At 43.4% G+C, this 13388-nt stretch overlaps 1 protein-coding gene across 4 annotated transcripts in view; it reads left to right on the top strand.

Moving 5' to 3' along the window:
* Positions 1-13388, top strand: part of MSRA (methionine sulfoxide reductase A) — a 250644-nt gene that overhangs the window by 104314 nt on the left and 132942 nt on the right. For 3 of the 4 annotated variants that reach the window (XM_064651238.1, XM_064651240.1, XM_064651241.1), the window contains exon 3: positions 11667-11786. The exons of the other annotated variant lie outside the window; for it this stretch is intronic. In XM_064651238.1, coding sequence (XP_064507308.1) covers positions 11667-11786 — 120 coding nt within the window. The remainder of the gene's footprint in view (positions 1-11666; positions 11787-13388) is intronic. 4 annotated transcript variants of the gene reach the window in all.

Here is a 13388-nt window from a genome sequence, read left to right as displayed (position 1 = left end):
GGCTCATCCCACAGCGTGGGCAGCAGGGGAGGGGGGATTCTGCCCCTCTGCCCCCTCAGGTGAGACCCCACCTGCAGAGCTGCCTCCAGCCCTGGGGAACGACAGCACAAGGATGTGGAGATGCTGGAGTGAGTCCAGAGGAGGCCCCGGAGATGCCCTGAGGGCTGGAGCCCCTCTGCTCTGGAGCCAGGCTGGGAGAGCTGGGGGTGTTCACCTGGAGAGGAGAAGGATCCAGGGAGACTTTGGAGCCCCTTCCAGTGCCTAAAGGGTCTCCAGGAGAGCTGGAGAGGGACTTGGGACAAGGGATGGAGGGACAGGACAAGGGGGAATGGCTTCCCACTGCCAGAGGGCAGGGAGAGATGGGATATTGGGAAGGAATTGTTGGCTGAGAGGGTGGTGAGACCCTGGCACAGGTTGCCCAGAGAAGCTGTGGCTGCCCCTGGATCCCTGGAAGTGTCCAAGACCAGGTTGGACAGGGCTTGGATTAACCTGGGCTAGTGGAAGGTGTCCCTGCCCATGGCAGGGGGTTGGAACGAGATGAGCTTTGAAGTCTCTTCCAACTCAAACCATTCCTTGATTTTATGATTCTGTGGTTAAGATTTGATTCCGTTTTTGGACATTTCAGAGGTGTGTAAAGAGCTACTGATGGTTTTCTTCATCACATTTTCATTGTTCCAATAATTTATTTGGTAAGAGAAATTAAAAAAGAGTAAATAAGTACTTCAAGGAATCAGAACTTTGACCATAACCCCTGCCTTTTTTGTGTGTCCTTGGGACACTTGAGTCATCATCTTTGTGGCCAAGAGACATCAGGTGCCTCGAGTACTCCTTAAGACTCCTCTTTAATTGATTAGACATGAAATACTTGCAATTTTAATCCCAAATTTTGCACTTAAGGACTGATTGTTCCTACTTTGTGGATAACACTTCTTTTCTACAGGTCAGATCCATCTTTGGTGCAATACTGCTTTGGGTGTGAGTCAGTCGTTCATGGAAAATGATGCTGGTTGATCCCAGCCACGAGCATTCACTCAGTTGCATTCCCAAATCCCCAAACATGAAAGGAAACAGGTGTTTATTGGTTTCCAACAGCTGAATTAAAGAGTTTGTAACAGATCCCTTTGATGTTTAAGGAATGTACCGATGCCAATGACCCTGTAAAGTGAAAGCTCAGCTTTGGAGGATGTTGCTGTTTTGTTCTGCATTTGTACCCAGAACCCAGCACAGTGAAAGTCAAATCTGGGATGAAGGATTTATGTTCTTTGGGTTTGAAAACAGCAACACCACTAATGATGGAAATCACCTTCAGAGAGAATGTCTTTTACAGTCAGAATTCAGGCCCGAATTCCCAAAGCCTCCTGCTCATCTTGTGTTTCCCAGCTCTACACCTGTCTAAAGCGAATGGAATTCCTTATTTATCCAAAGCCAAGTAGACAGAATTAGTTCAATTTTAAGGTGGATTAGACTAAACCTCAACCTGGTCTAGTGGAAGGTGTCCCTGCCCATGGCAGGGTGTGGGACAAGATGAGCTTTCCCTTCCAACCCAAACCATCCTGGGGTTCTGTGTTGTTTCTCTGATCAAAGACCGAATACATTGTTTAGGATGGAAATCTTCAGGAGTAAGACATTGAAGTAATTTTTGGATGAATTCTCTATTTATTGTTAAACATTTTTGATTCCTATTGTCCAATGCTTTGTCTTTATGGAATCATGGAATATCCTGAGATGGAAGGGACCCACCAGGATCATCCAGTCCAACTCCTGGCTCTTCACAGGGCACCCCAACAATCCCACCCTGTCCCTGAGAGCGTTGTCCAAACACTCCTTGAGCTCTGGCAGATTTGAGGCTGTGACCACTGTCCTGGGGCATCTTCACTGGTTGTCTCCTCAACTTCACAGATATTGAGGTCACCAGTTGTTCTCTTTACCTCCACATGTTCCAGCAATCACAATTTTCCAATATATTTTCTGTATTTTTGGAAGCAGCTCTTTATTCTGTTGTGTTTTCCACATTCCTATAGTGCAGCGAAATTCCACTGGCAGAAGATGAATTAGGTGAATGTTGCTACTTTTAATCCAAAGTTTTGCTGAAGAATAGGAACATATTAAAATTTGGGGAGGAAGAAGCTAGAGAATATATAGTTTTATCAAGTGGTGTTTAAATAGACATAGAATCATAGAATCATGGAATCACTAAGGTTGGAAAAGACCTCAAAGGTGATAGTTTCCAACTGTTAAAAGTCATAGTCATGGCATGAAAAAGAGATTTAAACAAAGACCTGTTAATTGGCATCTTTTGATATTTTTCCAAAAGGGATTCATTCTTTTGCTTTGGGACCACTCATTCCTCAGTTGTGGATTATTTACAGTAATATTTAATATATTATATTTCATGTGTGCAAAATGTTTTTTGCAGTGATCAGGAACAAAGCCTGTACCCCAAGTCTGTGGAAAAAGGGAGGGAAGAGCTGCAGAGGTTGTTGGATTTCCTCACTCTCACAGGTTCTTCTTTTCCTGAGAAGTGGATTATTTAGATTCTCATTATTTAGACCCAAGCTGAACTTCTGAAGGCTCCAGGTGCAGCTCATGGGATGTGTCACAGGCACAGGGACATTCTGGGCCATCTCCTAAGGGTCAGAAAGTTTGGCCTCTGTTGCTTTTCCATCTTCTCCTTCCTGTGTGTGTGATGGGAACCTTTCAGATCACCAGAAATGATTTTTTGGAGTGGGCTATAGCTGGAATTAGAGGCAAGTTTTCCAACAGAGAATTTGGATGATGGAATTTTATTAAGTGCAGTCACCAGAAAACAGGTCTGTTGATCTTCAGAATAAAAATGGTGTAAATATTCCTGCCTATTGGGTGGGAAAGAATTCCAAGGCAGTGAATAAGGCCACTTTGGAAAGTGTTGTGATGCACTGACTTGTGTCTGTCCCTGCTCTCTGCTGGTTAAGCTCAAAACTGCATTTAAATAGGAATATCTGAAACCTCTCTTGTTCAAACTGAGAAGTTCAGAGCAACTGTGCTTTGTGCCTTATTAACATTCTCGAGATTGGCTTCAGCTTTGTTTAAATCCTGTTGACTTTGTATTATTTATGACTTGTAACATGCTTTTAGGATGGAATGAATAAACACATTTTGCCAGTCGTTTTCTGCATCCCCCTCTTGCTTTTCCCACTTCGAGGGCTGTTGTCTCAGGGTTTTTTTTTTTCCAAAGTCATCTTTATGACACGTTATTTCTGGTGCTGAAAACATGGCAGTTTTTCTCTTGACAGTAAAATATTCCTCTCCTGTGATGATAGTCTGCTTTTCCTTTTACAATAACCCTAATCTGTTGTGCAGATTCCATACAAACATCCCTCCCTACACAAACACGGATGTCAGGAGCCACCTCGCAGGCAGGAACAAATTTCCTGGGCTTTTGTTAATTTGAATGAACATGAGGCTTCTGCTTCTCCTATGGAAAAAAAAAAAAAAGCAGCAAACCCAACAGTTTCTCTGGGAATTCATGCAGTGTGAACAGAACATGCCTTGGCAAAATGGTGAGCCAAGAAATTCCTCTTTAGTTGCTCTGTTAGGCAAACTGCATTTTAAATTCCTTGCCCAGGGCTTTGTTTGACTTGCCCCAGGCAAGCTGTTCAACATATTTATCAACCCTGTTGTAGCATTAGAGCCAATGCTTATCTGGGAAGATCATCCTCTTAATGCCATCTGTCACCAGGAGTTTTATTTCTTTCAGTGGAGCTTGTTCTCAATTTCAATTTTTTTTTTTTTTTTGTTTTCATATTCCTCCCAACCATTTCTTAGTTGATTGTTTTCCAGGGATCTCAAATATTCTGTGATTGCTCAAATATTCTGGATGTTGAACCCCCTGAGGGTATCAGTAATACGATTTTGCTGCAAGTCCTGATTGATAACACGAATCCCCTGTGCATCCAGATGGCTGCCCAAAGCACCCTACACGATGGGGGTGTTGTGGAAAAGATGCATTTGAAATGATGGTGCATTTCAGTCTGAGTCTGGAATTCTTTCCAGATTCTCGACAAGAACTGGAAAAAAATCAGAACAAAGGCTCTGGGGTAGCTTAACCCTGTATTTTTGTCTTGAGGACACAGCTTTGATCATTTTAGATTTTCAGGCCCTAAGTAAAAGTTGTGTAAGTGCACAGACAGTACCAAAGTGTTCAGCAAAGCTGGATTCACTCACTTAATGTGGGATTTGAGATCCAGTTTACTTCTGGATTTGTGTCCACATTGTAACCAGGTGAACAATCACTGTGTGTAGACTGGATATGTTGGATGTTCTCCTGGGCTGCCGGGATATCCTGATGTGATTGTCCAGACAGGGAGATCATGGAATGGTTTGGGTTGGAAGGGACCTTAAAGCTCATCTTATTCCACCCCCTGCCATGAGCAGAGACGCCTTCCACTACCCCAGGTTGCTCCAACCTGGCCTTGGACACTTCCAGGGATGGGGCAGCCACAGCTTCTCCGGGCAACCTGTGCCAGGGCCTCCTCACCTTCCCAGCCAACAATTCCTTCCCAATATCCCATCTAACCCTACCCTCTGGCAGTGGGAAGCCATTCCCTCTTGTCCTATCCCTCCAGGCCCTCGTTCCAAGTCCCTCTCCAGCTCTCTTGGAGCCCCTTAAGGCACTGGAAGGGGCTCTAAGTTCTCCCTGGATCCTTTTCTTCTCCAGGTGAATCCCCCCAGCTGTCCCAGCCTGTCTCCTGAGCAGAGGGGCTCCAGTCCTTGGAGCATCTCCATGGCCTCTCCTAGAGATCTGCTGGATCCCATCACATCTTCCTTGTCACCAACTTGCCCGTTGTTCCTTTAGTGGGATGCACATGATGGTGCCCACTAAGGTCTCATCCTGACCTTCCCTGGTCAACCCAAGGTCCCCACTTCAACCTGAGGAATTCTTGAAATCAGTGGTCCCCACGTTTTCAGAGCAGAAACTTCCCTTTGGCTCAGTGCTCAGAAATGCCAGTCCTTGGCCCAACTTCAATCAATCAGCTGAACCAACTGCTCTCCATGATTTTTTTTTTTTAAGAGAAAATGCCAATCACAGTTGGCATTTGGCAGAAATGTTGGAAATGAGCACTATTCCATAGGTATGGAACTTGCTGAGCTTCAATTTATTCCTTCCAACAGGAGGGAGAAAAAACCAAAACCATTTCAGTTCAAAGCAGCTGAGCATTCCCTTCTCCAGATTTTACAGAGGGAACTAAATCAATCGTATTCCAAAGCTGGGCCAAGTCCTGCAGTGGCCAAGGGAAGTGGGATATTGGCAGCTGTGTCTCCAGCTCCAGGGGAAATGCTGGATGCTCCTAGGTAGCTGGTGGGATGTACTTTTGGCTGTCCTTTCCTGCCTCAATGTATAGGAGCAGCTCCTGCTGGCTGGGTCCTGGAGCACAGGAGCAGCTGGCACAGCCATTGCTTCCAGGGTTTTGGAGCAGAATCTGGCACCAGAGCCAGGCTCCTCTGTCTGAGCTTTGGATAGATCCTGTCCTGCTCCTTCCTGATCTGGGCTTAGGGAAGAGGTTTCCAGGACCTGCTGCTCTTTGTTCTCTCAGCACCAGCTTGTTCGATTTTTCGGAGGGTTTATTTAAACCTGACATTTCCCCCCCTACCAGTGGAATATATTGTAAAATCCTGATAACAGAAGGAGGAGCAGGATCCATATCCTTTGCAGTTCATCATCCGCTGCCGACCTGGCATTGGAACAGCTCCTTAATCTACTGCATGGAAAAGTGCCTCGGAGTGTGGGAGTAGGGATTGCAGGCAGCAGGCCAGGGAAGGCTTGGCATGCCAAGGAAATAATGCATTCATTCCTCAAAATATGACAAAAAAGAGGCTTCTGGATGGTCTGCTGGACTGCTGGGAGGGCAGGGAATGGGAAGGCTTGGAAATAAAGCTGGCAGGAGGGAAAGGTCGGTGGATACTCAGGAGTCAGGTGTGTCTGCACCTGAGGCCAGAGGGGGAGGAAATGCCAGCAAAAGTAAAGGACAAAAGGCATTAAAAAAATATTCCACAAATTAAAATACCATCTATGTGGATATATCAGTGAAAAAAATGAGAATTGGCCTGGATATGAAACAATCCACCTGCTGTGAGTTCCTTTAAATAAATGGAATAAATGGGAAGCTGAGAGTCCCTGAAGCTCAGCCTTTTCCAGCAGCTCCGGAGCTCCGGAGTTAATGGACGCTAATTAGGACAGAGTGGGTGCAGCTTGTGAGGGTTGAGTTTGGATCAGGAATCCCCTTCTGATGCAAATTTACTGCTCGGCTCATTTGCATAATGGAATCATAAATAGGAATTTGCATCAGGGAATCTGCGTGGAGACCGGGAATGATTCAAAGATGAGATGGGAACAGGCACTGGAGAAGGGATCAGAACAAAGGTGAGGAAAAGGTACCTTTGAGGATTGTGAAATTTCCTGTAGGAGTGGGGAAAACATCTTGAATGTTGAATAGTTTTCAAATAAATTATCCCATCTGATTTTTGTCCCCTTGTGATGGCCGATGTGAGCAGTACACAAAATAAAGGATCTAACAATATTACAAGCTGTGAACATTATCATGAGGATAAATAACTTTGGAATTAGCAATGTTTCTTAGGATCCATCTAGTTTAGGCTGCAGCAGAGAGTCCTACTGAGCTGGTCAGGTTAGTTACTTTTTATAGGTGTGGAAGGGAAATGGGCAACTGGGAAATGGAAAATGAGACACAAATCGATTTGTTTTGGGAGATCTGATTCAACTTCAGATTCGGAGACTTTCAGGGGTTTGTAATGTCAGTATGTTGGGTATAGACTGGTTTCTCTGTCCTTAAAAAGTGCAAATGGGTTGCTCTGGTGAGACCCCACCTGGAACTCTGGGGTCCAACATCAGAAGGATTTGGAGCTGCTGGAGCGAGTCCAGAGGAGGCCCCGGAGATGCTCCAAGGGCTGGAGCCCCTCTGCTCTGGAGCCAGGCTGGGAGAGCTGGGGGGGTTCACCTGGAGAAGAGAAGGATCCAGGGAGAGCTTGGAGCCCCTTCCAGAGCCTAAAGTTGCTCCAAGAGAGCTGGAGAGGGACTTGGGACAGGGGATGAAGGGGCAGGACAAGGGGGAATGGCTTCACAGTGAAACAGGGCAGGGTTAGATGGGATATTGGGGAAGAATTGTTGGCTGTGAGGGTGTTGAGGCCCTGGCATGGGTTGGGCAGAGAAGCTGTGGCTGCCCCTGGATCCCTGGAAGTGTTCAAGGCCAGGTTGGACGGGACTTGGAGCAACCTGGGATAGTGGAAGGTATCCCTGCACATGGCAGGGATTGGAATGAGATGATCCTAAGGTCCCTTCCAACCCAAACCATTCAGTGATTCCATGAGACAGTTACATTTCCGATGTCCAGGAGTATTTTCCCTGCCCTCAGGATGCCTTTCAGGAATGACTCATGTCTCTCCCAATTCCTGTCTCATCTATGTGAGCCTTGTGTATTCAGATGTCTTGGGTGTCCTGAGGCATCTCAGATGACCCCAAATGTCTCCATTTAGGCAAATAAATTAATCCCTGAATGTCTGAGCCCCTGTGCAGTCAGTGCAGACCTGGTCCATGTGTTTAACACAGTCCATAAAGCTGTTCCTCTCTGGAATCACCTGGGGGGCAATTCTGCTCAGTTTTTCTCTGAATATTTCACCACTTATTATCTCCAAGAATGGGATGTTTATGTGTTATCAGAGTAGCACTTGGCTTTCATTATTTTAGAAGAATACTTAATTTTATGGTGACTATTTCTTAGAAATATAAAAATACTCTGGGTTGCCCGTGGAAACACATGGCTGATAAAAAGAGGTGTTTAGAGGATCTATATGTGTAGGAACCATAAAGAGAATAGTTTGAGGAAAAGGATGTGGATTCTAGAAAGGAATATGGGTACTATCATTTATCCCCCAATTTTATGATTAATATTATTTATAGGGATAACTGAACCTTTAAAGATTCCTGTTTGAGTCTGTTTGGTTTTAAAGTTCAAAAAGCAAAAAAAAAAAGAAATATTTAAGTACCTTTTGAAATTCCAATTAAGAGTCAGTCAAAACCTATCACTAAAAGAATAGGTTTTATTTTGCAAATTAGCAATTAAAAAGTGACAAATATCTTCAATGCTCAAACACTCTTCTGCAATTCCCATTATGTTCAAATAATACTTTTCTTTCTGGGAACGTGAGGATGTTCCCCAGTATTTCCTTTCTTCCCTTTCTCTTAGGAATGCCTCTGGAAGCTCTCTATCTAACTCCAAAGCTCCACTCACTTCACCAGGACTGGGGATTATGCAAATTCCTTCATGAATAGTTTAAAATCACATTCATATTTTCTAGTTTCAAATTATAACAGGGGTGGCTTATTGGCTTTTATGTTTATTTCCCTACTGTTTTTTTACCCTTTTTTCCCCCCCCTCTGAGTTTTATTTAATTATTTAAATTTATTATTTAAATTATTTATTTCTTCAGTTTTCATCCTAGAGTAGTAATAATTAGGGAAAGTCAACTTTTCTTTTTGTTCTACAAGTCTTGAACTGCGATTATTTCCCTGTTTTAGTAGCTGTCCATGTTTTCCATAGCTTAAGACAGGCAGTGCTCTGGAAAACAGGCACTCCATGAGCTCACGTGTCTTAACTCTGGAATATTATGTGGGGTTTTATTGTTAATATTTCTCTCCTTATGACAATTTCTCTGGCACCACTTTAGCAGAATAACAAACATCAGCCTCTGATTGTATTAATCCTGTGGAAAAGCAATTTAGTGCTGTATTGTTGTAAATTATGTCTCTTTAGGAGCAGGTTGTTTTATTATGACAAAGATTTCAATTTTATCTGTTCCCGTGGATGGGAGGATTTATTGTTGCTGTGAGGTGGCAGAGAAATGAGGAGGAGGCTTCAGCAAGGGAATAAAATGTCTCTGTCTCTCAGGGGAAGGGCAGCAGGATGAGCTCAGATGTGAACTGGGAGAGGGAAAAGGGAAAGAACCTCTGAGGAGGATCCGGAGGTCACCGGGTCAAATCAACACGGAATCACAGAGTCCTTTAAGTTGGAAAAGCCCTCTGAGATCATCGAGTCCAACCATCCCCCAGCACTGCCAAGGCCACCACTAACCCATGGCCCCAAGTGCCACATCCACATGGCTTTGAAATCCCTCCAGGGATGGGGACTCCACCCCTGTCCTGGGAAGGGCTTCACCCCTTTCGGTGAAGAATTTTCTCCTAACATCCAATCTGGAAGCATGTTTTAATCCATATTTCTCACACATACGTGTAAAACCACACGTGAACACAGGTTTATGGGCAAGTTCCTTGTAAAAATATCCCATGTATCCTGCCAAAATCCCTGCTGCTGCAGTACAGTGAGTGCTGGGGAGGGTGACCCAGGTTCTTATTAATAAATCCCTTGGGGTGAATTAGAGTGAAACAACACTGAATAATCAGTGTTTGTAAACATATATATGTAGGGTTTATTTTAGGACAGTTTTGTTTCAAAGGTAAACAGGTAAGTGGGTGTTTTGGGTGTTATCATCTACAGCAATATTAAAGCATCTGTAGCAATATAGCAACATAAAAAATGGCAATATAGCACTATTAAAGCATAGAAATATTAAAGCATAAAAATACCACTTAAGAGAATGTGTAAGGGAGAGAAAGAGAAAGAAAGGATAAGGAGATATATATATATATATATATAAGGTGACTGAAATATATAGTCACCACCCACTGGATCCAGCAATGAAACTTGAGAGTTGCAGCTTCCATGTCTATTGGTTGAAGTGGTGGTTTTGATCTGTTGGGGCTGAGGGAAGCCCCCCCCCCCAAACCTCAAAGGTTTCCTGAGTTATTATACACTTCCAGCTGAGATGGGAATGCCTTGTACCTCCCCTGGGTGGGGAGTTTTATCGTGGATCACTTCATGGGACATGTCACAAGTGTTTGATGCCCCCAGGAGGGGTTTTCACAGCAGAGTCATGATGTAAGGGAGGACATTGGTATGATAAGAAGGATTATCCCACCTCGCAGGATTTGCCCTTTCTTTCTTCCCTTATCTGGAAATGCAGTTTGTAGCTTCAGGTGTGCATCTGCACCCAGGAGAGTTGGACAGTGGCACCCACTTCTCTGGTCTGAAGGTGCTTTCCCAGTTGGCATGTTCAGGGAGGGGTGGGCTCTGCTGGGTGAGCAGCTGCTTCTTTGCAGTTTGCTGCAGTGGACAAAAGTCTTGTGGTGATCTTACAGTGTTTAAGCCATTATCTGTTTCACTCTCTGACAGTAGGGAACAGCCATTTCCAGCACTTTAACATGGACATGCAGATTCTTGACTTTTTCACACTGATCAAGCCTCTGGGAACAAAGTTCAGAAGCAAAACTGGGAGGGAATTTCAAGAGGGATCCTACAAATTGCCACCAGCCTGATTTACCTGAAGAACCCAAGCCTAACAGCCCCAGTGATCTCTGTAATTAGGGGAGAATAACTAATTTGATCATCAATTTATATCTTCTGTGGGCTGAACTGTCCTCAGAAGCTTCCTCCCTCTCTCCATAGCCTCCAGGAGCAGGTTGAACTCCTGATTTATGCAGCTTGCCTGAACACCTGAATTAGGAGAAATCCCAGTCATTACTTCTGTAATTTTTGGTCCATTACAACTTTAATTTAAGTTAATCTCCGAAGATTCAAAGGAATAACAGGCCTTTGTGAGCCATCAAGGTTGAGAAAGGTTCTGGTTGTACTTTGAAGGATCATTTCTGTAATTTTTTAACTTGTCAAATCTTCAGTGTTACTGGTAGAAAACCCAGCATGGATCATTGATTTCTAAGTGTATTTAATATTTAGCTTATTTTTAACTGCCTTTTATTTCAAATGTTTTGGAAAGGGAATAATAACAGGCAGTGTGTTATTGCTGAGAGAGAAAATACACGATCAGGAATCATCTTCACAACACTGGAGCGGGCATGACACCCAAAATGAATAATCTAATAATTAGTCTCTTAAACATTTATTTAACTAAGCCATCAGACAATTGAGAACGTTGGTTGTGTTTGTTCCTTGATTCCTTTAACCAGGAGAGTTTTGCTAATTCACACCTTTGTCAGTCTGATGTCCTTTGATAATTGGCCACGTGGGCGAACGACCACCAGAATCTTGTGTGAACATCAAGTATCTCCCTGAGTAAATTGCTAAACTGAAGCATTTTTCCTCTTGCATAACCCATAATATAATCCATTATTGCTGCCACCTCTGCCTGAAAGCAGAAAATGAAATAACTGTTTGCCATTAATACAAATTATTGTGTTTTGACAGCTTCCTAATCAACTCGAGCAAAAATGGTGCTGCACAAATAGAACAACTGCCTTTTAAGTAACTTTTTTTTTGGTGTGTGTTTGAGAATTCTCCTTGTTTGGGCCTTTGAACCATTGCAAGGTTTGTCCTTGGTGATATGTTGATATTCAGAAGCATAAATCAGCATTATTTGTGTCATGCTCTGATGCAGAATGGATTTTTCCATGTAGTTACCCTATAAATAATCTTGGAAAACACTTGACCAGCAGGTGCTGCCTATAGGTGTTGCCTCCACTGTGGAGTGTAATTAATATGCAAATAAGTGATTAATTGGCAGATTTTGATGTGACAATGTGTGTTTTATGCCATATCCAGGTATGGGCTGTTTCTGGGGAGCTGAGAGGAAGTTCTGGAGGCAGAAGGGAGTTTACTCCACTCAAGTGGGTTATGCAGGAGGTCACACCCCAAACCCCACCTACAAGGAGGTCTGCTCAGGTAACTCTTCCTCTTTGGTTTTTGGGGATTGGAAGTGGAATCCCATCAGATTATGAGGAGTTAAATGAGTGGCTGCAGTGACTAAAAAAATGTGATGTTTGGTCCACCCTGGTGTTGGCTTTGCACCCTAAACTGTCCTGAAATCTGTGTCTGCCCATCCCGTTGTTACTTCCTAATAATTAATGAGTTAAGGTGTGAACAAAAGGAAGAATTCTTCAGGAATTCTGTTTCAAATGCTGAAAGTGTGACCCTTAGAAAAAATGTGAGTTTTGCATTTACTTTTGTCTGTATCTGAGTATGAACAAAAATCAGCAATTTCTCATTTGCGTTATTATTAATAATTTGTTAATTTTTAATACAGTTTAATGCACAACATCCTGTCATTTCCAGGCCAAACCCTTGCATTTATTTTTCATTCTAATAACCCAACACAGTTTCTTTCTGTGGCCTAAACCACAGAACCACTGGCAACAACTAATGTTGCAGTGGAAGTAAATCCTTGCTTTCCAGGACTTGTGGGGAACAACGTGGAAGTTTTCTTTTGGTTTATTTTCTTGTTAACAATTTTATGCCAAATGCTGATGTTGGTGCTTGTTCTCAGTGACAAACTGTCACGTGGGCTTGATGGAAAGGGTGTGAAATGGTCAGAGACAAACAAATAATGGACACTTTAGAAATGGTGCAGAAGTGCCACAAGGAGCCAAAGAGGCAGGAACTTGGTGGAAATAGGGAAAAATGGGAAAAAGGATGTTTAAGGTGGAATGGAATAGAATAGAATGGAGTAGAACAGGATAGAATGGAATAGAAATAGAAAGGAATACAAAAAAAAGGAAGGGAAGGGAAATAGAAATGGAATGGAATAGGAATGGAATGGAATAGAAATAGAAATGGAATGGAATAGAAAGGGAAGGGAAGGTTTGGGAAGGTTTGGGAAGGTTTGGGAAGGGAAGGTTTGGGAAGGGAAGGTTTGGGAAGGGAAGGGAAGGGAAGGTTTGGGAAGGGAAAGTTTGGGAAGGAAGGTTTGGGAAGGGAAGGTTTGGGAAGGGAAGGGAAGGTTTGGGAAGGGAAGGTTTGGGAGGGTTTGGGAAGGTTTGGGAAGGGAAGGTTTGGGAGGGTTTGGGAAGGTTTGGGAAGGGAAGGTTTGGGAAGGTTTGGGAAGGGAAGGTTTGGGAAGGGAAGGTTTGGGAAGGTTTGGGAAGGTTTGGGAAGGGAAGAGAAGAGAAGGGAATAGAAATAGGAATGGAATGGAATAGGAATAGAATAGAAATAGAAATGGAATGGAATAGGAAGGGAAGGGAAGGTTTGGGAAGAGAAGGGAAGGTTTGGAAAGGGAAGGTTTGGAACAGGATTGGAAATTGAATAGAACGGAATGGAAAATTCTTTTTCCATTTTGTGGTGACAGCCATACAGAGGACAATCTGAAAAGGCTTTCTGGAGTGGGTGCAGAGCTATTTTCAGGGCTTTTGCCTAATCCATAAATACACCAATTTTTGGCCAGCATTAGGCAGCCCAGGATGTTCATTCAGCACGAAACATCTTTTCATATTTTGCTTACAGATGTTCAGAACAATTCTGTTTATCTGTATATTCATAAGCTTTTAG

The sequence above is a fragment of the Pseudopipra pipra genome, chromosome 3 (assembly GCF_036250125.1).
Source record: "Pseudopipra pipra isolate bDixPip1 chromosome 3, bDixPip1.hap1, whole genome shotgun sequence".
NCBI classification, from domain to species: Eukaryota; Metazoa; Chordata; class Aves; order Passeriformes; family Pipridae; genus Pseudopipra; species Pseudopipra pipra.
Note: the sequence above shows the minus strand (reverse complement) of the source record. Positions and strands in the feature narration are given on the sequence as shown.